General features: G+C 32.8%; 1 protein-coding gene across 1 annotated transcript in view; it reads right to left on the reverse strand.

The window, feature by feature from the left end:
- LOC140049597 (IgGFc-binding protein-like) overlaps positions 1-26744 on the reverse strand; it is a 124255-nt gene that overhangs the window by 96882 nt on the left and 629 nt on the right. Inside the window, exons 2-31 of the mRNA XM_072094526.1 lie at positions 22555-22802; positions 21632-21810; positions 21317-21417; positions 20446-20720; positions 19367-19528; positions 18887-18927; positions 18659-18759; positions 17867-18113; positions 17309-17425; positions 16694-16911; positions 15889-15999; positions 15531-15641; positions 15079-15181; positions 14580-14753; positions 13428-13636; positions 12728-12902; positions 11845-12132; positions 11012-11317; positions 10320-10433; positions 9673-9786; positions 9146-9357; positions 8428-8532; positions 7817-7972; positions 7544-7679; positions 7225-7401; positions 6261-6472; positions 5807-6002; positions 4673-5044; positions 2940-3050; positions 1129-1340 (exon numbers count right to left, since the gene is read on the reverse strand). Of these exons, the coding sequence (XP_071950627.1) occupies positions 1129-1340; positions 2940-3050; positions 4673-5044; positions 5807-6002; positions 6261-6472; positions 7225-7401; positions 7544-7679; positions 7817-7972; positions 8428-8532; positions 9146-9357; positions 9673-9786; positions 10320-10433; positions 11012-11317; positions 11845-12132; positions 12728-12902; positions 13428-13636; positions 14580-14753; positions 15079-15181; positions 15531-15641; positions 15889-15999; positions 16694-16911; positions 17309-17425; positions 17867-18113; positions 18659-18759; positions 18887-18927; positions 19367-19528; positions 20446-20720; positions 21317-21417; positions 21632-21810; positions 22555-22802 (5283 nt within the window). The remainder of the gene's footprint in view (positions 1-1128; positions 1341-2939; positions 3051-4672; positions 5045-5806; positions 6003-6260; positions 6473-7224; positions 7402-7543; positions 7680-7816; positions 7973-8427; positions 8533-9145; positions 9358-9672; positions 9787-10319; positions 10434-11011; positions 11318-11844; positions 12133-12727; positions 12903-13427; positions 13637-14579; positions 14754-15078; positions 15182-15530; positions 15642-15888; positions 16000-16693; positions 16912-17308; positions 17426-17866; positions 18114-18658; positions 18760-18886; positions 18928-19366; positions 19529-20445; positions 20721-21316; positions 21418-21631; positions 21811-22554; positions 22803-26744) is intronic.

Below are 26744 nucleotides of genomic sequence, written 5' to 3' on the forward strand. Positions count from 1 at the left end.
TGAACTATGGTAAGTTAAAAAATCAATTAAATTGCATTATAGCCATTATGAGGCATAACTTAATCCAATTGCAACAATTATGTCAACAATCACTTCACAGTTCAAAAGGAGGAATCAAACTTGAATTGCAAAGTATTTGTGCATGCTATTGGACCTATGATTGTGGTATTTTCAGTCATGCTTAGACTCACTGTATTCATAGTAAATTATAGACAACAAAACAAGTAATCCTGAAGTGTATTTCAATTGATAAACTGTTTTAAAAAACAGGATTATATTAAAAAAACTATTAACCACAAATTTGACCATTTTGCCGCTAAGGCGGGGCATGTACTTACTTTTTATTCATTGTTACGTTTAACAAACTTCTCAAACAGAGATAATTATGTTTAAAATTATGATGAATAAATAAAACAAACCTGAAAGAGAGCAATAATCTTTTTTCTGAACTAACTGTTTTGTTGACAATACATGGAATAATTTCGCCAGTGTAGCATAGCAAAAAGCTATACAAAACAACCTTATTGCTACACATTTCTAAAATTGTGTAGCAAAAAAGACAATACAAAACTATGTTTCTCGACTAAAAAAATCAGTTTGATTAGCAATAATTGCTAAACAAAATTTTAAAATGAAATTTTTCCCTGCAATAAAGAAGAATACATAATACAGTGGAACCCCACCTTTGGGACAACTGTATTCAGGGGACAACTGTATTCAGGGGACAACTGTATTCAGGGGACAACTGTATATATAAAAGGACCCCATGAAACGAACAAGGTCACTATATTAATACCATGGCCCGTCGTGAGGTGGTTTCCCGATTAATCGTATGATCAAACGGTACTGGGTATGATCAACTAGCGTTCGTGTTCCCACCTAATCATCCATTCATAGAAGTACTGATGAAGATATCAATCTGTGGCGACAATAGAATGGACCCGAGACCTGGCTATCTTCGACTTTTAAATAAACACGAACGCTAGTTGATCATACCCAGTACCGTTTGATCATACGATTAATCGAGAAACCACCTCACGACCCTATTAACAAAGTGTCCCCTTCATAGGAGTTCTACTGAACAACTGTATATCACTTATTAGTGATGAACAAAAAGAATGAACTTACCAAGTTATCAAGGTAGATTATAATTTCTCTTGAGAACTCTTCCTCATAATATTCGTTCTGCTCTAATTTGTTATTTATTAAGATTTTGAAAAATGGATCTGAACCATTTAAACTTTGTGCCAGAACATGTAAACAATTTCCCATGTCATAGAAGAGGTCCTCGTCAAATGTAAAGTAGACATTCTCAGTGGTAACAATACAAAGAGATTGTTCTGTAACAAAGAGTACAACATTTTAAAAACCATAAAGTATAAAAAATTGAATATTTAAAAATGTTAGTATAAATAATAATATGAAACAAAAGGTATGGTATATTATTCATCGTATTTCCATATATATATTTTTTTTATTCTGCACATGACAGTAAAGTATACTTTTAAAATAAATTTAATTGCAGTAATCAGAAATCGTACTCTAAACAAAAACAAGACTAAATGAATGTATTTTAGATTAGGAATCAAAAGTTGATTAGCAAAGGTTAAGTGAAATTCAGAAATTGGGGTAGTTGCAAAAGCTATCACAACATATGTGCATATGCTAGCCTACTGTTCTAGCATTATGCTATAAACATTATTATTTATTTATATATTTAAGTTGGGTTCTTTAAAACTGTATCAAAAAAAGTATCCTATGCAAAATATTGACTGTGTACCAATAATGGAAAATGTATCTAATATGAATTTAGATCAAAATATGCAAAGAGGATCGTAGATACAACAGGATTTAATTAAACTGAATGAGCTAAAAATAGCAAGATAATAGGACAATTGGATGCCATAAAATGCAATGAGTACCATGGGACTATACTGTATAGATAGAAAGCTAACTACATATGAAAATTAAGGTACTTTATAGCATTATAATTACTTTGTTTATCTTTCAACATAGCAAATTTGTCTTCACCTATGATATGTAAGTTGACTTTTGGTTTTAATCAAATTACAGATCACTTTGAGAATTTTTGACTAATTAATAGCTACAGACACTGTGCAATTTTTGTGTATACTGCCCTCTATTCAAACTAACATTATTAGATGTTAGTTTGAATAATATTGAATTATTATACTCTTGCCATGCAAATGAGCATGTGAGGGGCAGTTAGAGTGGTGCAGTAATTAAGGGTTGCTTATAGAATTATGCTATTACTCATATAATGTTTAACATTTATTTACTATTGTAGGATTTCTATAAGTGAATATCAGTCAAAATAAGCTCTTGTCGATAAAAGAATAAAGGAGGGATTTTTTATAAATAGTGGTGCCCACATGTTATGTTTCTTTTAAATATTAATCTATTAATATAATATAATAAATTGCTTATTATAGCGCTTTAACCAAAGTGCTTTATTTTATTTATTTTTTTTTTATTTATTCGACTTCTCACTAACTCAGTTAGTGAAGGATCTGGACCAACAGGTGGTAAACACCTCTAAAACGGTCCAGTCCCAATTTGCACAGTGGCTGTGTGTGACAGTGGCTGTGTTTGTGTGGACTAGTACACCGGGGTAACCTCCTACTCGTCTCGAAAGATGTACTAGGTTCTTTAAAGTGCGCATGAGCTATGTGTACACTGGACCTACGGTTTATAGTCCTTATCCGAGAAGACTCGTTCTACAGTACCACCAGAACCATAGAGCGAGTGAGCCTCGAACCCTTGCCGATGTTATGGCTACGTAATTACGGTTCCACTGTCTTAACCGCTCGGCCACTCACTCATATATAATATAATAGATCATAAAGTAATGAGCTTTAATAAAGATGACACTCGGCCACAGTCTTGACTTAAATAATAATAAATTTAACAATACATACGGACATCACAATTGTCTCCTCCAATGCCAAGAGGACAGACACAGGTAGGGGCTCCACCTTCACAGACGATACACTCTCCAAGACCACAAGGATAATTTGAACATGGATCATCTGTTTAAAAAAAAAAAAGAAATATAGAATTAAATAAGAAAATTTGTAACTTTTAAATTTCAGCACTGAGCATACTTGTTGATTCACATGTTCTATTTGGTTGCAAATTTTACTGCGACTATTAAAAAGTTAAATTTATTTTGATTCAAGATTAATAATTTATTGTCCATAAACTGGAAATGAGAAAAAAGAAACAAAATTGTAAAATACATTTAAACATCAAAAGAAAAAAAACCTGTATCATCGTTTTCAAGCTTAACTTGATCAGATTAGGACCTCTATTGACGCACGGCAGACAGAAGAGAAGCGAGATAATTCCCTACTCTTTTTAACAGTGCACAAATTTTTTGCACTATATGTACAAGGGACCAATATTATTTTGTCCCATCCGGATAAACTATAGTCATTTTAATTTAAAACAATAAGGTTTAAAGCTCAGGTACAGGCATGAATTTTAAATATAATATCTGGTTAATTGTACATAAATCAAATATTTGTAACAGAAATCAAGACGAAAAAACATGAATTTCCCCTACTATGGTCAAATACAAAATTTGGTCAAATACAAAATTTGGCAAAATTCTGCCTAAAAAACTAGGAAGACTTTTTTTCAGTAGTTAGATAGTTAACTTAATGTAATAACATGTCTGGTGACTCCCTAGAAGGTGAAAAAAGATAGTGGATATACGGTGGATAATTTTTGCTATAGCATGAAAATAAAATTCTGAAGTTGAATAAAAATACCAGAAATGTAAAATTCAAGTTATATTACCTATATTTAGTCATCTGATAACATTTTTTACCACACCGTTTATTTTTCATAGCTTTTTAAAATGCCTCTCTATTTTCAAAATTTGTGTACAAAAGAATAGAGATTTTACTGTGTAATTTGAACTATACCCCCACTGATATGAAAGTGCTAATTTTCAAAAAGCTCGCGTAACACAAATAAAATCCCAACAATTATGAAACATATGGGAAACTATAGATCGATAATTATTGGAATGTATGATCAATAGAAATGTTTTGCCTGCACCTGGCCTTTAACATGTTTCTCACACAATGAAGAGCTACAATTATGTTTTCTATTATGATGATGATGAATTATTTATTTTTAAACCTACAAAAACAGCTTATTAAATTTGAGATTTTTGGCAGCACAACAATGTTTTTTTTGTCATGGCTTAAATATAGATTTTCAAATTGATATATTTGGTATTGGACCTTGTGTCTCCACTGACTAAACTATTGTTCTATTTTAAGTAGAGGTCAACAACCTAAGTACAGGATTTCCTGTGGTAAAATAATCATTTTCATTTTACGAATGTTTTTCTTATCTTTTTTTCTTTCACATTTATATCTAGCGTTAATGAACTTTTAAACACAGGAAGGAATATACAGAACAATCTTTTTTTGGGACACCCCTATTCAAGGGACATTTTCCTGAAGTTGTCTCCTTTTAATTTAGTGGGCACACCTATTAAGGAAACACTTTCATCCAACCCCTGTTCAGTGGACATCACTATTAGGAGGACACCACTATTAAGAACACACTTTGTAGAGCCTAAGGTGTCCCCTTAATAGGGATTCACCCTGTATGTACATTTAGAAAACATATTTACCTGCAGTCCAACAGGTGCGCCAACCTCTTGGCTCATAGAACCTATCAGCACTAAATAAAAACCAAGCAGAATCTCCATCTATAACAAAGTCATTTGGTGCAGAATAACCATCAAAAAGTTGATCTGGATAAGTAACACCTTGATTAAGATCATCAAGACTTGGAGGCTCCAAGCCTGGACCAACAAACAAAGCATCGCGATCTTCTTCCACCTCAAATAGTGGTTCAAATCGGAAGTATAGGTTATTAGCGCCTTCATAACTGACAAGGTACAGAACATCGTAAGAGCGATTATAGCTGTCGGGGTAGTTGGGAGATTCAAAACAGCCGGTCATACATCCTGCTCCTATGCATGTAATCGTCTCTATTTGTACTATTTAAAAAATATTATAATATTAATAAGTCAGTTGAGCTGATATACATATAATATTTATTAAATTATTTTCATGGTCTTGACTATTATACATTTGAAATCAAAATATGGATTTAACATCATAAACTTCCTATTTGAAAATACATCTTTGATCTGCTATATGATAAAACCAGAATGGGCTGATTTTTTGGGCTTCAACAATACAAAAGACCTAAAAGGAGAAATATAATAAATAAGTTATTGAGTATGTATGAAGAAACAGCAATTCAACAGTCAGGTGCTGTAAGTGAAATGACAACAGGCACAATGCACACCAGTGTAATACCCTTTTCACATCTGCATAAATTGTTGTAACATACATTGATCTCCCAACTTAATATTACATGTTTTTATCACGCAATCGCGACCTTGTGTAATCTCGGGAAAAGCATTGTCATTGTATAGTTTGGGGCGCTGTTTTTCCAATGAATGAGACAAATAGATAAAAAAACATCACTCTCTAATACTACAGTATGTTTTAATACCAGGACAAAGGACACATGCACAGTACTCGGGACAACAAGTTTTTCCTCAGAGCTCAGGAAAATGTTCACTAAATCTTCTTCTTCTTCACACTACGCGAACCCTGTTACAACTTGTTTAAAGTTGGAGATGTGAAAAGGGTGTAAGTAGGCTTACAGCAGAGCAAGAACAAGTCTACCTTTTAAATGTATGTCACATAATGAATATGTTTTAGTATATATAAAAAAACAGTACCAATACCTCCTCCTTCGCAGACCTCTGGGGTACACATTAAGCCATCACCTTGGTACCCTTGTAGGCACAAGCACTGGTAACTTCCACTGTCCAGAACGCACACAGCATTCTCATGACAAGCTTGAGGTTCACAGGTCACATTCCCACTACTCTCACATTGACATATCAATGAGCAGTTTTCATTAGAATAGGTATCTCCAAGCTAAGTGAAAAAGTAATGGTTTACTTTATGTTAATTTATGCAGCTTATCCATCTAAGTGGCTGTAGTAAAATACTAAGTATTGAGTGGGAATTATTATGATTATTTGGTGAACAATGTTAATACACATCAAATTTGACAAAAAAAAGTGTGGTGTGCCCAAATATGGTAGTGATATGACATCATCGTTTCCATATGGGCACATCACAGTTTTGTGTTACATTTCTGTAGACAGAGCTTAAATAACAATAACTGCTTACAGAATAATAAATATTATCTTCAACACATCCACAATCTTCCCAAGGCACACAATCGTCACCATCTTGCAGGAGACCATCTTCACATTGGCAGCCTTCACGGCATGGTTGATTGCTGGGACCAGGACCTGGAGTTCCCGTAATGAAGTCATAACATGTTTCTGGATATTCATCCACACAATACGAATACACGGAACCATCAGGACATTTCAATTCTTAATATATATATATATAAAATAATGTTATTATGTATTTATGATTATTTTAAGATAGCCATTTGAAGTATGATTTTGCTATGATATAAAAGGATGTGTTGGCATCCAATTTTAACCCAAAAAAAATAGAAAAAGGCCTGTGAGCCATTTTAAGATATATTTAGTGCTTCTTTTGTTAATGTTTTGTTCTCATAGAAATAAATATTACATACAAACATATTGACTTAAAGCAACTGTATGCAGCATTCACACTAAGGTTAAGACAAACTCTACTTCAAGCTTTGAAAATGTTAAATGTTGATTGTCTTCAATAAAAATATGTTTATTTCCATTTAAGGGAAATATCTAGATTTCATGAGTGATGATATATATGTTAAAGACTAGGAGCCTGTTCGGACAGAAAAAATGTACTTGTGTAATGGTCGCGTGTGGTGTAAATTTTGAGATAAACTTGCTGTTTCAAAAATCCACCTCATGGGGTGGATTTTCAATTACACCTTAAACCGCAAGCTGATTAACCGCAAGATTAGGAGCAATTTGACCTTAATAGTGTAAAGAGTGCATGAAATATGACCCTGCTGGGTATTTTTTTGTTAGTTTACACAAGTAAATTGTTCATCGTCCGAACAATCACTGATTACACATGTAAAGTTACACATGTAACTGATTTTACATCAGAACACAGCCTAGTACCTCTTTCATATCACCTAGAAAACTCTGGAGTTTACACTGATTTATAAACAAATTCTTACCACATAAAACGTCTCGCCAATCAAATGGGACATTACTTCTGTCGACACATGCATGATAGTAAGTGGCCAGAGATTGGCAGACTTTTGTCTTATCGTTACCAGAGGCGCAAGCATCATATTCACAATCAGCAAAAAAAGCTTCACCATCAACAAAGTCTAAGCAATTTCCAATACCACCTGTAAATAGATATTAGTGTGGTAAAATAAATTTTATTTATTTCTGTCTTTAATGTAACACACTTTTCAGAATAGATATTAGTTAAAACAGAAAATTTAGCTTCAGTGACTTCAACCACCAAATCAGAAAATATATACTGACCTTTAATAGCATAACAGTTTGAAAAAACATTTGACCCATTACAAGGGTCATACATTTCATCCTCTATAGTTTGCATTGTGTTACACTCATCTGGGTTGACGATCCAAGCATTTCCAAACATATATGTATAATTTAGCTAATAAATAAAATTGAGAAGGAAAATAAAAACTTGATATACTTAAATCACTTGTTGTTTCAAAAAACGTTTTTGCTGAACAAGTTTGATAGTGTATACAAAGCTTAAAAAAACTGAACTAAAAAAACCAAACTTACGAGCATGCCTTCCTGGTTAGTGAAATCGTTTTCTGGGTTGTTGTCATAGCTACCACACAATCCAACTGTACAATTCATGTAGGTTGATGGGATTTTAATCTCTACATTACTAGATCCATCCCATGATACTTGTAAACCAAATACGGTTTCAAGAACCTAAACAACAACCAATTTAATTTATTCTATAAAATTGATAATGCTGTGATGGTTGAAATTGGAAACATTTTTATACATGTTTATAAATTGTATATGGATTGTTGGATAGAATTTCTTCTATTAATCCTTTCTTCCATTTAATCAATTTAAATTATACTTTGAAGTGCAGCATTTAACAATTTGGAAATACAAAATCCATCCAATTTTACATTAATGAATAATCTAGATGTTTGGATTATATTGTGGGAGTATATTTGGGACTCATATAGGGTTGGTAGGGAGAACTTAGCTCTGCTAGCATTTCTACTTAAAGATATTGATACCTGAATATGTTTGGCAGTTCACAACATTCAGGGGCACGATAGGGTTCATCGGTAGGTTATGGTCTTGAGTTTGGGTATTTGGTGAACAAAATATTGACCCAAGCCTAACCATATCTAGTAATGTATACTCACCAGATAAAGACCAACTATTTTCACAGTCATTCCAGGGGTAACAATTGGCACTTGTCTAATGAAACCATTCAGGTAAATGTCCCTATCCTGAAGGAAAGCTATCTCCTACAATGGTATAATATGATATAAACAATTAGGAAAGACAATCATGGTACAAAATAGTAAAGGTCTGTCTACACTATCAAACTTTATGTGACAACAAAATGTGACATGCCCATATATGGACATGATGATGTCATATTACTACCATATTTGGGCATATCACTACCATATTTGGGCACATCACACTTTTTTGTCGAACTAGTTTGATAGAGTAGACAGAGCATAAGACACCTGTCTTTATGACAGAGTTTGATTAAAGAGAATGTTCAGAAAACCAAACTGTATAGTAAAAAGTACAACATTTTTAAGGGAGTTTCTATCAGCGAGGACAACTGGGAGATTAATTTATTATTTTTCTATTGGCACACCTGACTGTGCATCTAGTGTAAAGTTTTCAATCGGCACGGTCAACCTTGAAAACAAGACATTGAACACACATTAAGATGCTGATAACAAACAATAAACGTAATAGTCACCACGCTACCTATTGACTATTGGCACGACCAATCATACTGATATAAGTGGCTTATTTACATGCACCGTCGACCTTGCTTATAGAAAATATAACATTACACACATAGTTGGCTGTGACGATAGCCTCAACCAAAGTTTATACCTGATCATTGAAGTAGATGTAAATTTCTCTGGTGTAAGCAACTTTATCGTTTTCTTCATACTTGTTATTTTTGGCCTCTACACTGAAGTATGTCACCATGCTATTATTACAAGACTGTGATAACACATACTGGCAGCCTCCTTGATACTCATAGTCGACACCATCATATGTAGTATAGTGAGGATCCCCATATATAGTACACACAGCTTCCTCTGTTTATTAATTTAAACAAAATCAGTGAAGTAGGTATATGTTTCTCTTTACTCAAACACAAATTTACAGAATACTCTAGTTGTAAAATGTCAGTGTGTTACACTATCCACTGCTACAGGACTTGAAAATAATCCTAGCCATTAAGTGCAATCTTTGACTACAATGATCTTAAGGTGTTGTTGATCCTTAAGAAATCAGTTGATAAAGATCACTGAAAGAGATCGTAAAATTCTGTACTCTGTTTAATAAACTAGCTTTTCCAAAAATCAGCCATAAAACTGAAGCTGAAATTCTTAATAATTAATTCTTAATACCTTCTTCACATGTTTCTCCTCTGAATCCATAAGCACAAACACAATAATAACTTGTTTCATTGATTAAATTGCACATTCCTCCATTTTCACAAGGTAGAGAACCGCATGGATCAACTTTGAAAAAAAAAAGCTTATAACAATTATCCCACTGGGTAACAATAACCCCTATTTCTTAATTCTTGGGCATGTGTTTTTTTTTCTATAAACAGGACCAACAGAGTGTAAAATATCCTAGGACATACAAGGCAATTAACAGTAGATTTTAGTACTGATCTTGTACAATTCTCCAAAACAAATACTTTATCACAACTAAATATATCTTTGCCAATTGATTGGTTTAAAGTAAACAAGGCCTACTGTAAGAATTGGTTATTTTATTCAATTCTTCTATTTAACAGTCAGATTTCTGCCAAAAAAGTTTTGTGTCAAGTGATAGGCTAATTTTCAACTCTTAAATATTCATTACACATTTCATGGGCATAGTTATCGCTAACTTTTGGTAGTAATAAATTAGCTGAATGTAGGCTAAGATTGCCACTTCCAGGCTAAAAGATTTCCAAATAAGTAAATCAGAATTCTGTTGCCATACAAAAAAAATAATCTGAATACAGCATCAGGGAAAATTGAAATCATATATAAATCCTTACCAAATTCACAGTTCATGCCAATAAAGCCATCTGGGCAGATACAATCATAGTTTTCAGCATCTATGACCTCACAGGCTGCACTTTGAGCACATGGATTAGGGACACATGGATCATCTACATTATGATTAAAAATATCAATTTAGCATTAGCATACAGGTTTTGTGCTTTCTACTTTATGTTTCTCATATTATGGTGAACTGTGTGGCAAGCAAACCTGGTTGTCTCCTCCTTTGAAGACTCTTGAAGAGCAGAACTTCCAGAAAAAAAGTAATAAGAGAAAAAAAACAGAACATACAGGCGTAACAACTACTGCACAACAAACCCTCATCTGCAGCCATGTAGTAGTTGTATACAATAGTCTTTCATAAAATCTTTCGCAAAGTAAAGCTGAAATATTTCATTTAAGTTTAAAAGGCAATATCAGATTTTATATAATAATCATTCTTTTTTTTTTCAAGTGGAAATTATAAAGAAAATCTACTATTATATTAAATTTATTTATAGTACATAATTATATAGTTATATAAATAATAAATAACTTATTTGCAGTATTTTATGATATTTTAATGAAACTTTCACAAAGTAAATAAATTATGCTCTTATATACTACATAAATTTCATGATTGTAATTCTCTTTACCTAACATGGAGTTATGGTTCTAAATCAAGAGGATTTATTAAACAAAAACTTACTTTCAAGTACAATAAACATAACATAACATGTTCCAAGATTAGGCTGAATAGTTGACGTATCGGAAACGGTGTACATCACGATGGTTTTTCCAACTGGAAACACTCCAGTTGTAAAAATAGATTCCATCATACTGTCAACAGTATAAGTATCCCCTCCAGGGGAAATATATGTGTAGTTGGTATTTACATTCGATACTTGCACATTATCACTCACATAAACAGTATAATTAATGGTAGCATTGGATTCACCAAAGAGAACATATTCTGTGATTGTATCAGGACATTGCACAACTGGAGCTTCAACGTCTGAAAGTTAAGAAAAATAATATTTTATTAGTTAAATTACGAGCAATGAAGAAATAAGGCAGATTTATATTTTAAAAGGTTAAACATTCAACATAGGTAGGATGCTATAAGTTAAGCAACCATGAGTCCCTGAAATTTGACAACTTCTGCCAAAAACTCTCTAATACTGTACCTGTGATCCACTGTTAAAATCAGTACTGAGTGTGATATTGAAAAATTCATCACAAACATTAAAACTAGCTATGTAGGATGCTATAAAGTTTAGCAATCATGAGTCTATGCAATTTGACAACTTTTGCCAAAAACTCACTAACACTATCTGTGATCCATTTTTTAAATCAGTACTGTGATAATGAAAAAGTTATCACATTAAACAGTAAAAATATATGGGATTGAATTATACTTGGATTGCAATTACAATGGAATTTATGAAATTATTTTGTCTGAACTTAGCCTAAATAAGGGGGTGGGATTATACACAAACATGGGATTATATTCGGTCATGTAAGGAATTACAATAAACAAACCTGTAATGAAAAAGCAAAGATCACACGACGCAGCGTTACCAGAATCATCAGTAGCAGTAAATGTGATGGTTATTTTTGATGTAGTATAAGGAATTGCATCTCCAGATTCATATGGGAACACAGTAACCGTAACATTTTCATCCCTGTCGTCAAACACTTCTGGTGGGTCCCATGTGACTGTTGCAACATTTACGCCCGGGTCAGTAGATACTGTAGCAAACTCGCCATAGAAGAGATAGTTGTCAGATGTAACATTGTTGGGGCATGTAATATTTGGTGCGATTTCATCTGTAGACAAATGTATATAAGATTCTTTTCAGTGTATGTGTATGCTATTAAATATCCTTAATTTAATCTCTCAAGATGCATTCCTTTACAGAGGACTAATTTTAGTCTTGGAGTATATAGCCTGGAGTATCTTGAAAACTGTACAAGTTAGTCTAGGACTAACATCAGTCCTTGACTATATTTGTTGTGGTGTTCCTGAAACTAGTCCTAAAAACAAGCAGCTTTTGCTCGGTGATAAAACTTTCTTCTAAAATATGCATCAAGAGAACTTTAATCTGCACAGGTTCGTTGAGGGGTCAGATTCTCGTTTCCTTTACCTTTTCAAAATATTCCTGAACTAAATAAAGACTTTTAAAATTTCTTTAAAAAGAAGCATTTGCTTGGGTATGTAGTAGTGATTACTAAAAGCTCCTACCTGAAGAAAATCGTGGCATAAACATTTGTAAAGCTCTATCTACACTATCAAACTAGTTTGACAAAAAAAGTGTAATGTACCCATATACGGTAGTGACATACCCAAATATGGTAGTGGTATGACATCATAATGTCCATATATTGTATAGTTTGATAGTATAGACAAAGCTTTATAATATACCTGGAGCTAGGCAGTCTTGACCATCTCCTTCAAAGCCTTCATCACATAAGCATTCTGGTTCACCATCTACCATCACACATGATGCATTAGTATGGCACACAGATTCCTGACTACAAGTAACAGTATCATTTTCACAGACACATTCAATACAATCAGAAATTAGAAATTCACTTTCCTAAAGAAACAAATAATGAATTCATGAAGCAGAAAAAACCGTTAACTGTTAAACCAGCTATATTCGATTCAACACCATCGCGTCGCATGTGTATAGATCTGATTGTTATTTATATTGAGGATGAAACAGACATGCGCAGTTTATTGTTGGTATATTCCGAGGGCAATATACCACTGATATTAACCAATTAGATGCTGTGAATTAAAAAGTGCTGGTAAATGATGTTGAATATAATTAGGTAAAACTAAATTATAAAATAGTATGCTCTTTGTTGTTTGTGTGTTGATCAATTAATTGTATTTCTTCGAACACTAGAAAAAAGTTCTGTAACCATTTTTCAAATTCTGTGAAAAAAAATGTGCAAGTTGAACTGGGTTGATTTAACATCAACAGAATATCCATCGTTGCTCACTACATGGTTAAGGTACAGATGAAAATTGCCAGTCTGCATCTAACTTATTAGTGATTGCAGTGATGATATAGAAAACTAGATTTAACATCCTGGAAAACAGAAGAAACACTTACTGTATAATAGTAATTCTCATAAAAACAGCCACATTCATCTTCAGGAACACATTCGCCATCACTGAGAATATAGTTTTCATCACATTCACAAGTATCTATGCATGGCAGGTCACAAAACTCTGGGGTCGACACTGAGAGAGGGCAAGATTCAGCCAAACACGGGTCAGAGCAAGATCCTGGGTAATTAGAATTACTTCCACATTGTAAATCTGAAAAAGAATTCAAAAGTGTATCAGATGATATTAAAAAGAATGTTTCAATGTTAGTGGAACCACCTGTGATTTGCTGTATTGGTGGACATAGATGTTAGACAACATCCACACACACTTCTCTCCTAAGGGTCTTCATATCTTTTTAATGGCTATAAACAGTGCCTATTCCACAGTCCATAACAGGGGCTGAGACAAACCACAATACTGTAGTAAACACCTATCTTTCCTTTATTGAGGGTGTTCCAACTTTTGTGTGTTGGTTTCATAGTCTAATATCCGATACACAAACCTATCGAAGTAACAAATTCTTGCATACATACATCCACTTTATCGTCGTTAGACATAGCACAATCCCTACTGCGTGCCAATCATTCCTATCATAGTCCGGGTGTGTCTAAAGCTTTCACATGCAATTTAGTCATGTGAGGTAAGGTAACATGATGTCCGTGTACAAACTTATAAGGAGAAAAAGTGATGACGTCACGTTTCCGACTGCGCTGGGTACAAACAAAGTTTGGTCGGCCATCTTGTCCTATTCTAACACATTGATTTAACACTGCTTTTTCGTACATCCCGATAAATTTCGTTTTTACATAATTTAGAGTTGTTTAGCTTGCTTTATTTTACTACGTTACTACTGTTGAATATTTTGCTGATAATATTTGTAAGTTCACTTTCAGTTTATAATCGCAATGTTAAAAAGTATCAATATAATCTTTACAGGCCCCATTGCTCTAACACAATTCTATTATAATATTGTTTATACTACTTTTGTCATAAAGATTATTAAACATTTCAGGGCTTTATCCTTAACCTCCTATTGAAATTGTATCAGTTCATAATATGAATTGATACTTATTTTGGCAATAAAAAGTGACTGAAAATAATTGGAGGTGGTGTGGTTAGTACCTGAATTTTAAAACTCAATAAAATATATTACCACATCCTGTTGCGCTTCTCCAGTCATCAACTTCAAAACTGTATGTATTGCAGGTAAGGACGAACGCTTCAATAGTACTACAGACAATGTAATGACTGTCCATACTTTGATTTGCAAGGCATATTTCAAAAGCACAGAGTTCAATAAAGAAATCCTGAAATTCACAATCAGTATCTAAAAAAATTAAAAGTAAATTATAGTGGCTTATCGTATAATGATAAAATTAAAAAACTTTTCTTTTCCTTACGAACAAGAATGCAATTGATGTTGACTTCATCCATTTATGTGCTCCTGCGAAAGCTCTCTAACGTTCTAAAAAATGAGGACGGTTACAAGTAGAGATATTCCAAACTGTTCAATTGCCATGATTCAAAAGGCATCAAAATAAACAAATTACAACCTTATTCTGCACACATCTATATAGCCTTGAAGAAACAACCATATAATGTATCGATACAAAAGTGAATAAATACTATTTTAAAAAACGTAATAGACTTGCCTAATGTTGATATGATATCGCATACTGTGGTATTTTTGTCACAGTCAGAAATATCAATTTCTTTGGTACAATTACTTTCATCCAGAAAACTTGTATATGTATCCTAAAAAAAATGTGAAAGGTTATTTTAAATTTGTTATAATAAAAATAACAAAATTATACATCACATAGAAGCATATAAATGGATGTTATTGAGACTTCCAGTCAAAAGTGACAGCCAAAAAAAGCATTGTTTAACTATGTATGAGAAAAAAAAAAAATTTGACTGGGATTTTATAAGGACATGGTTTAACATACAGCCTTCGGCAGTGATCTGGGTACTACACGTATATCCAGAGACTTTGTCTCGAAATAGTTTCCAGGTCACCTTGGGCTATATTTTGAACCAGGTCCCTTAATACTACACTGAAACCAGATGAAATTATATCATTAAAGTAAAACACTAAACTTACATTGCCATGGCATAAACCACATCCACTATCCCTTTCATTGTCGTCAACATTAATGATAAGGTTACCATCTTTACTGAGTACTACCACCAAGCTGAAGTCAGTATACAAAATCTACAAAACAATGAAACTTATATATAAATACAGTAGATTTTTACAACCATCAGTAATCAGTCCCCAACACTATGCCCATGCAAGAGCAAATAGCTGCCATTTTCATTTCCATTGAATAAGCTCTTTGATTCGCATGAGTGCTCATGAATGTTTCATAATGCATTTCCTAAGCTTCGATTGGTTATGCAAATTTTACAAGATTTTATCAACAGTTTATCTATAAGGTGATTGACAGCAGTCTACTTACCAAGTTCACACCATCATTAATAATTTGTAAACCATCAACAGGAGATGCTGGAGTTGAATACGAGATATTGTTTATACTTAACTCCAAATTACGGCGGTAAAATGTTATTGTCTAAAAGGAAACAAAATTAACCAATATGAGACATGCATTTACCAATAACTTTAAACAATAAAAAAATCTTTAAAAATAAAATTAGACTGAGCTGATTTGAGTAGCTTCCCAAACTCCTCGCTGTTTATATGAGAGCAGTAGAGTAGTTCTGTGTTTGTGAGTGACCAGTTAAATATATTAGAGTAACTATCAACTGTTTCACTTAAGCTCTGTCTACACTATAAAACTTTATGTGACAAAATGTGATGTGCTCATATATGGACATGATGATGTCATATCACTACCATATTTGGGCATATCACTACCATGTTTGGGCACATCACACTGTTTTGGTCAAACTAGTTTGATAGTGTAGACAGAGCTTTAAAATGTATCAGGTGCTCTGCATGTTGTTTTTTAGTTTCGTATTGTAAAATCAACCCTGTGTACAGTAGTGGAGCTGAGCTTGGTAGATAACATGCTTCCTTTCAATCCCAAGGTCCAGGGTTTAATCTTGACCTTAGTGTCAGGGTTGTAACTTTAACTTCTTTATACTCCAATACCTAAACCTCAAATGTGACTTGTTATAATGATGATAAATTATTGAACTTTAAACTTGTATCCATCCTGTAAATAGTGAGTTTATATTGTGCATTTGTACCAGATACATATTTTTATTTAACATATTTATAGTAAATCTTCTATGTTAACTCACCATTTCAAACACCTCAATTATAACACTGGATAGATACACAGGCTCGTCATTTTCTATTTCGTTTACAGCAGTCACTTTGTAAGTGTTGTTAGTAGAATTCCATGGACAATTAGTATCAAGCAATGTAACCGGACATGGACTTTGAAGAAGAAAGTCCATTCCATCAAATGATTTCACGGTTTGAATAGATTGGCCAAAAACAAGACATGCTGGACGTACTGTAGATAAAAACCAATTGTAAAATGATTGTGATTAATAATCAATAAACAATAATAATGGAAATAAAATGTCATGTTTTATCATGAACGTTAAGCCAGCCGTTAAATGGTGTGCAACATGGCTCATGTGCAGTACTCTTTGAAAAGAAATCGTCTCCAAATATACTGCCTCATTCAACACCAGAATGAACACCAACTGAAACAAGTCTAAGGATTCAATGGGTTATCCTTGGTGTACAAAACCAACAAAGCTATTGCCATTGGTCGATTAAATCTAACAATGGCTCCACTTCTTCTGAATTCTAAACCCCTCATAAAAATCCTAGTAAATTACAGGCCTGCACAAACAGTGAACAAGTCAGGCTTAGGTAGTGGAACTTTAACATCAGTTACAAACCTGTTTCACACGTCTCTCCTGTCCAATAGAATGCGCAATCACATTCAAACTCTGTGCCATCGTCAGAACATTCACCCCCATTCAAACAAGGGTTGCTCGCACAAGGACTAGATGAATCTAAACAGATAGAAATGTTTTTTTAAATGTCCATCTCCTCAACAACTGTAATGCCTGAAATGCACTTGTCAATTTTATCATGCACTATTACAACCCCCGGGAGAGGTGCATCATTTTTATTGCCCTACTCAGATGTAATTGTACCAAATACATTTGAAAATATTAGAGGAAATGTGCAACCAGTTCCGGCCCGCCATCCTGACCTTAATATTTGTTTATGTTTAAATCATATGTGTATTCAGTGCATGACAGACAAACACATGGCATACACGCATACGGGATATCTCTTTATATTGAAATATCATTGTAAAAAAATGATTTCTTGTATAAACTAATCCGAAATAAAAAAGATGAATGAAAATAGATGAAAATAAAATACTGTATATAATATAATATGAAGAATAAAATTCTAAAATCAACTCTCTTCGACATTTGACTCACTTAAGAATGTAAAGGTCCAATACTCAGGATCATCAATGCCAACAAACGGCCGAAGCAGGTTTACTACTGCTCCTTCGTCAAAAAGAATATAAAAGCTTTCAGTAGTGAACGTTGATCCTGCCACTGAAAACTCTAAAGTATCTGAATCAAATGTTGCCATATCTGTATTAGACGTATCTATTGCCAAAAACTCTTCGTTCATTTCGTTATAAAAACGAATATATATGGATGAACCAGGTCTCTCAATCTAAAATAATAATAATTTCAAGTAATAAAATCAATAATTAAACAATTAACAAAAACAAAATATTGCTTTATTGGGCAAAGGTAGATCGAAATAGGTTAAAACCGATTAGGCGTGGTACTCAAAAATAAAATCAGAACATACAAATAATCCGGAAAATAAAATGAAAATTGACAAGATGATAAGGAAGAGGCTTTTGTGATGAATATGGATTAATTGACATTGTCATTAGCGACAGACGTCTGCCAACATACAACTTAACGTCTAAACTCTACGTCTAAAAAAGTAAAGTCTAAAAAGTCCAATCTGAATGTGCGATGTGCAAGGTCACAACACACAACCTTCACCATGCAAGTCGAAAACATTTTTCAACGTCACGGTTAAATGTTGGTAAAACCGTATGATAAAACTAACTGCGTGAATGTATCCAAGTGCAAACAATGGTCAAAGTTACTGATGACCTTGGATAAAGTTACCTTGGTTTTTTAAGTACTGTGCAAACAAGGCTTAACATTAGAAACAAGGAAATTGGGATTCTATAAACAAACCTGAGCATCAAACTGCACAGTAAAATTGTAGTATTCCAGGCTATCTAGTAGAAATTGTGATTCACTTGCAGGATCTAATGATGTTATTCCCAACGGTGAGACTGAAAAATATTTTTTGATTGAAAATTAGTTTCCTCATTATTAAATAATATGCAAATAATAAGTGCTTACGAGTTCAATGGTACAAATCATTTCATGAGAATAGAATAATCCTGAAATGATACATACCTCCCGTGAATAGAGTTAAGCAACGTATTTCAGAGGTAAGTCTGTGAAATAGCAAAAGAACACAATAAAAGAACATATTTAAAGAATCACATAGAAATGAAACCACTCAGAAACTGAGTGAAGTACTTGGCAAAATATATCAGAAAAACTATTTTCGGAGAGAAAGGGTTCACTAGTTGGTATTTTGGCCCTATGTTAAAAGAATACAGAGTGCATGCTATTACATATTTCAGCTCATATTATTGACATCAAGAATGAATTAATTTTCCTGGAAATCAATAGGCATGTTCTGTAAGTACAGTATAATATGCCTATTAACATTCTGGAGGATAACTTAGAGAATTGTGCATTGCATAATTCTATTGATTAAAAATTAACTATAACATAAACTTGTTAAAAGCTTCAATCAACTATATTATATAATGTAGGTGGACATTAATGCACTCAGTGTGGTTGTATTATTTAAAATCCATAAGTTACCCATAATCATCTTCTGCTGTAAAGCAAAAGATCTCTGCATCGGTACTTGAGGAAGTAGGTGTATATGTCACTGTTACAGAAGCAACTTGGCTGTCATCAGGATCAGCTATGAGATCGGATTTGAATAAGTTTGCTGGAGATGATGTATCTATCTCTACAATTCTGAAATATCAAAGAAAATTAATTGTATATTTTAGTTTTAAAACTGATTTTCTCAAAGCAACATTCAAATATAATAATATCTCACATTTTTGGTTGATAGCCATGCACATTACTAAGATGAATCTTTATCGCATGTTTATGCTAATTTTAAGTTTTTTAATAAAATATATAATAATATATTAGAAATTATAAAACTTTCGTTGTTGAAATATTTGTAATGTAAGTTTGGACAAGTTAGAAATTTTACTATTGCATCTGTTTAGATCATAGCCAACTGCTTTTAGTTGTCCCTCACCAATGTGTGCTCTAGAGGCGAGGTCAGGTATAAAACCAGCGGCTTAACGGCTATGAGCGCTCACTGGCTAAACCCACGGCCCCAGAGCTTAAAGGTCCCCAAAGCACGAGCAGTCCAATGCAACTGCCCAGCGTTGGAGGGCCCCTTTCGAGTGCTAAACCTGTTGTTTCGCCACTGTATAAACCGTACAATTTTACTAGGAGTTTATTTTGATAGAATAAAGTTCATCATATACCCAGCTGAAGCAGCATTTTGGTTGAAAATACATTGATATAATAAAGCTACTTTGCATGTCTAAGCAGCTAGTGTGTCTGTACAAATATTTCAGTCTAGAATTTACTATTTTGATAACAAAAATAACATATACAGTACTTCATTTCAAATACAGTTTTTCAAACCAAGGTACTTAATGGAATCATGAATAAATAAGAATGGTCTGATCATTAAAACTATTTTAAAATTCGGTTTCTTCTAGAGCCAAAAAAATGCACTTTGTGTTTTTTATGAGTGCATGGACAACTTAGTTTCATACCATAAATGAATAAATCAGAACCAGAAATAGAAATAACGTTTTATAAATTGTTATATTTATATTATTTCAATGTGTATAAAACAGACTTACACAGCACCAGTGGCTGTACTTCTCGCAGTTATGGTCAAGTTTAAGGTGCCGTCGGAAGTAATGCCATATTCAGCTCCCGATTCTGGTGTGCCATCAACAAACGTTGGCTTAAGATCACAGCTATCAACTGAAGTTGATTCAAAAGGCCGAATTATAAACTGCAGCGGAACTTTACTCAAAGCAACATTGCTGCCTGGTTCAAAATCTTCAAGCATCAGTGTCACAGCAAACTGGCGGTTAACAGCGGATGGTGGTGTCATTGTCAGGACACAATCCTGTTTCACAAAAATAGAATTGTAAATGTATAACATTCAATTTATTTCCATATACACCACCATCATATACGTGTCCGTGGAGGATGCATTTTCTTAAAGTTCTGTGCTACCCAGAGCACAGATCTTTAAGCTAATATGCACCCTTGAACAAATAATATTACATTGACAACAAAAAAAGCAATAAATAAAAAAAACTTTTATATAATTAAGTTTGATAATAAAAGCAGTATACAAATTCACAAATTCAATGCCGGATAGATCCCATTCAAATCCATCCTCAACACTTTTTTTTTTTACAATAAAATAAGCTTTACCCTATATGTCGCTATGGATGATAAATACAAGTAATAAATAAATGTTTGACCGACAGTGACCTCCTAACTCCAAACAACAAAGATGTTTAGAGTCAGTACCTTTTACATTGAGTCTCTGATGAGTTCCAGAGTTTGAGACACCCTGTTGTTTTGAACTTTTAGAGTTGATTGTTTTTAATTTGCACCAAACAAAATACCGGTATTGATGCCCCAAGTGTGTACAAACTCCGGAGTTTGGCCAGGTGATATGGAAGGAGTATAATATAAGTACTGTATACTCACAGAAGATATTGTTGCATCTGTAAGGCTGCTACAAACACCTCCACATTCTTCCACTCCAGTAGCCCTTCTACACTGCACATTATCTCCATCAGCATCATAATCTGTAATTATTAATTAGTTTAAATATTGCAACTACCTATTATAATAATAATACATTCAATAAAATAAATAATACTTTTATTTAGGTAGTTTAACCCTTTATTTTGTCTATATAAGTGAAATCATTATTTTTTTTTTCCATTTTTTCTTTTTTTTTTATTCTGACCACCTGTCCTTGTTTTATAATAATAAATAAATAAAATATGAAACACTTACATGGAATTTGGATTTCACTCTCACAGCCCTCTCTAAGTTTTACTAATGCAATCATTGCGGTCTTAGGTGAGGAGTTGATAGTATTGTTTGCATTTACCGACAAATCCATGGTAAATACGGCACTAGCAAACCTGTCTTCGGAACCAATATCCGTTGGCCAAGCAGCACTGATTTCCACCCTGTATACAATTAATTTATGATTTATGCATTACTTTGAAGCCTAATTTCCAATTGCGAATATATTCACACGAAACAAACTTTCCTGAGTTATGATTGGTTGCGGATTTTTCCATGTCACAAAAAGTAGATGAAAATATTAATACACATACACATTAGTGAACATTTTTGATTTGCGCAAATAAATTCGCCTAGAGGAAACACCGGAAAGACAACATCAAAGTATGGACCAAACTGACTCACATTAAGATACTAAGGATGGCGAAGGACAGGGAGGAGAGTTGTTGAAAAGCCTCCAAACGACTAAGGAACAGGACAGTAAAAAACTGGCTTGAAGCCAGTCAATGATAGTACATATAAATGAATGAACGTTTGTTAGTGGAGGAATTGAGAACATATCTTTATCCCTTGAATTCCACACCTACTATTCTAAAGTATTCTTTTGCACAATTATTTTGTTGTTTCTTAAATAGATTGTTGATGACTAGGACCATTAAAATATCTCAAGGGTATTTATTAAAAAATAAGAAATTATGACCTGTTTGTCAGAGAAAGTGTATACTGATTTTGTTATGCTATATAATGAGAACAAAATATAAATTTAATTTATATATTTTTGCACTTTCATTAAATATAAATTGAATTTATCTAATGTTTTACACATTGTCGATATAACTATGCTATGCTTCAGTGTTGAATGTTTAAAGAGAGAATAAAATAAACACATGGAAAAAAAGTCTGCTTACCCGTAAGTAAAAACGTCATTGATAGGAAAGGACTGAATGACAGAGCCTTGACCAGACATCCAAGCATTGTCTATGTTAACATCGGTACACACTTGGTTAGTTCTTCCAAGATCAACAGGACATGTTTCTTCACCAATACAATTTATAGGTCTTCCTGTTATTAATGTACCTGCCTCAATTACTGCATTAGTACATGTACCTCCCTCATTTGTTACTCTAGACCAACCCAGTCTGTACTGGACCTCTACCTATATAAAAAAAAACAGCAAAGTACAATATTAAATTCATATCCTCAATAAACACATTGCAGATTGCTTAGTTCTGTACCTTCATGCCCCGTCCTTGTTGATGATATAAATTCTTGATTAATTTATATTTCATATAAAATATAATATTAATATAATATGATTTAATTTGTTTTAATACTTTTTTCTTCTGTTTTCTCTATTATAACATGAAAAATGTGTTGCACTCAAAATACATAAAATTATGAATGAATGAATGAATAGGTATGGCATTAGACTTTGTCCACCACGTAATATGCGATGTCTTTTTAGAAATTCTTTTGTGCCAAACTCTATTCATATTTTTAACACTGGTGTCTCTAGAATGTAATTTGTAACTATACATTTTTAACCTTTAATATGATTTTTAATCTTTACTGTTTTATGCTTTTACATTATTTGTCATTTTTAGTTCATTTTATACAGTATTTGTATATTTTAATCAGATTTACTGACAACCGTCATTTCTTTGTTTTTCAAAGACACATACAATTTCTTGTATCTTGTATACCTTTAAATTTAAGTCTCCCAAAAGTCAATAAGCAAAAGCATTTTTCTTTTTAGTTTTTCTTAAGATTAATTATGTATATTTGAGAAAGAAAAAAAAAAGATTATTATTTATAGGATTTCAATTCAAATTGTGCCCAGATTGCGTAAAATCTTTCAAATCATGCATTTACAGTTTTTAAATTAGTATGTTTCCAATAACTAATATATGATTTCTAGTATTCACTTTAATTAACAGGCAGTAGGTCTACTGTGGTTTTAGACCGTCCTCTAGCACTCATAGAGATAATATAGTATACTAAATATCTCTATTGGGTAGTAGTAGTCTAGACTTCTGACACAAACGGGTTCAACGAATTACTCCATTTGATCACCGCACTGAACCCCAATGAACCACATCGAATGAATAAATGAATGAATAGCCCCTAGGCCTAGTGACGAATTATCCTAATAAATGAACCACATCAGACCATACCATAGCCTCAAGTAAGTTTTAGTATACCTGTAGGCCTAGGCTAGTATGATAATTAAATTATATATAAATTAAGAAACATTCACCAGCTAGCTGCTGACAGTCAAATTCGTCGGACCGCCAACACCTGCCTGTGGGTGGCGCTAGCCTAACTCTAGGCCTAGCCTACCCCGAGCGAGGCTAGGCCTAGGCTAGTCTACTAACTAAAGGCCCTAGCTAGCTATATATGGCTAGAGGCTAGGCCTAGGCCTAGGCCTAGTGGTGGGCCTAGGCAGGCCTAGGCCTAGGCCTAGTTAGTAGAGGCCCAGCTAAGTAGGCCTAGCCTATCCTAATCATTTGACCTCAACTCAAAGACCCAGCCTCGGACGGCACAAAACAATAAAAGATGAACACAAATGCAATGATCTCTATTACAATTAACGGATGGTATCATGATTGACCAAATAAACATGTTATTAGGCCTAGCCTCCTATCTGATCACATAATTGTTTAAGCACGCCGCCTAAAAAAAACAAAACAATTACGTCACCAGTAGATAGAGTCTAACTGACTATCGCAAGTCATCTAGAAACGAGTGTTGTGTATGAATGCCCAATAATTATTATCAATCATTAAATTATTGTTTTAAACAACATTACACATTATTTTTATTTTGAATTAGAATGACTGCATTTTCCACCTTGCAAAACATGACTAGGTTTGCGTAAAAAATTAAGCAGGTAGGCCTTGTATATGTTGTGGCACAAATTATTGTATTATTATGGTACGTAGGGCCTACTTTTTCAGTTCTTAACAAATATTTATCACTTGAGATGTCATTATCAATATTTGTTTCCCTTCTCATATGGTTCTTAGATTTTTCTTTCTTTTTTGAAAATAAAAATCGGCCAGGGTAAAGCATACCATGATATCAAATGTTTTAGGCTTTCTGGTAAAGTTAGAAGAACAAATTAAATATTTTCGGAAAAAAATAAATTACAAACGTTATGATGTTTTTCGTTTTTGTTACTTCTACCGAAGTGATTAACTTTATTAAAACTACAAAATAACATATTCAAAGTCTTATTTAATTAATATTTTTTCATGTTTTTGGGGGACAATACTGTACATCTTTAAGAAAATAAAATATCGTATAATTAATTTTAAGCAATATTATAAAAAAGGTTAGTTTACATATTGTAAACGCCGCAGCCACGGTGAATTATAATTTAGTTCATAATATCAGAACAACAAAAGGATAATAGTAATAATGTTGGAAGCTACACTTTTGAAACAGTGGCACATTTCTGGAATGAAGGTGCGTCCAGAGTAAGTAACATAAAAGTTTTAAGAAATTTAACAATTCTATTTACAATGAAACTTAAACTGAAACTAAATAATATGTAAAAGATATAAAAAATAACATTAGCAGAAACAGGATTTTAAAAAAAAATAAAGAACTAATCATTTTTATTGTTGGTAATACACAATTGAATAAACACATTTAATTAAAAGATAATTATAATAGCACGTACCGTACTGAATATAACCTTTCTTTTAATCGTCATAATCATTATTTACATCTTTTAAGATATTTGTATTTGCTTTACCTTAAAAATGTAAAAACAAATACAAATCGATATTTTAACTATGTTGTTTTCAAATTTTGATGAAAATCTTTATTTAATAATTGTGTGCCCTATGAAGCAGTTGGAATGAAATTATGGAATTGATATTACAAGATGTAGTTGAACGAAATTGATTTTATTATTTATTATTAGGTTATTTTTAGTACATGCTCCAATGGTTCTACATTTTGTTGATAAAGATACCTAAAAAATGTAATAAACGTTTGAACAATTACACAAAGCTTCTGCATGTAGAACTACAGTAACGTAAAATCATTTTCTAACGTGCCATTATTTTCAATCAAAGAATAAATTGTCTTTCTTTCTTTTTTTTTAATAAGAAAATAATGTATAGATTACCTAAAGCATATTTATCTTTCTTTCTTTCATTAAAAAAAGTATAGACAAGACTTGAATGTAACCATGACATTAGAGTTGTAATAATAAGGTTACACACTTGTTTGGATTAACCAATGTTTTCACGTGCACAATTAGCTCTATCCATAGCTCTTTATCTAAGTTCTTTTCTCTTGAGCTTTACATTCCAATTGGTCAGGTATTACATAAAAACTGTTCTTACGCCACCATTGTGCATTTGGTTGAATATTCCGATCTTGTGATTAGACAGGAATTAAGATTATTCCTAAACATATAATCCGTGGCAAGTAGAAGAGGCCCTGACTTGCTATTTTTTCGTTATACAGCATGCTTTCACTGTAGACTTACTTTTGATTTTCTTAGCTTAGCTAAAGTTTGCCAAGATAAAATGACTTTCACTTTGTTTGATAAATACCACTTTGTTGATACCATGTGTTGATTCATAAATTAATAATAATAATAATAATAATATTTGTTTGGAACAACACTTTTTTAACAGTGGCACACATGCGTACCATACCAATTACAAAATTCAATACAAAAACAATGGAAAATAAAAACTGAAACTAAAATAAAACATATTTGAGATAATGACATAAAATTTGACTTGACGCTATTACAAAACTTATTTACAAACTAAAACTACACTAATACAACTAATAATTTTGCAACAGCATTGGAAAAGAAAACACTTTTTTAATAAAATAATAGAACAGTCCAAAGTTGTGATACAATTGCATTTAATTAATTTTTGATGCTCAATTAATTAAATGTTACCGGTAGTTCTCGAGCACTATGGGAGTTTCAAATCTCTGGGTTGAGGCATTCGAAGCGTAATATTGAGATTGGCATTTTGAATTTGGAAACATTAAGTAGTTTGGAGTACCAGAATGTAGTTATACCTGGTTATACAATGTATCCCAAATCTTAGATTACTTACTG

The sequence above is a fragment of the Antedon mediterranea genome, chromosome 5, assembly GCF_964355755.1.
Source record: "Antedon mediterranea chromosome 5, ecAntMedi1.1, whole genome shotgun sequence".
Classification (NCBI taxonomy): Eukaryota; Metazoa; Echinodermata; class Crinoidea; order Comatulida; family Antedonidae; genus Antedon; species Antedon mediterranea.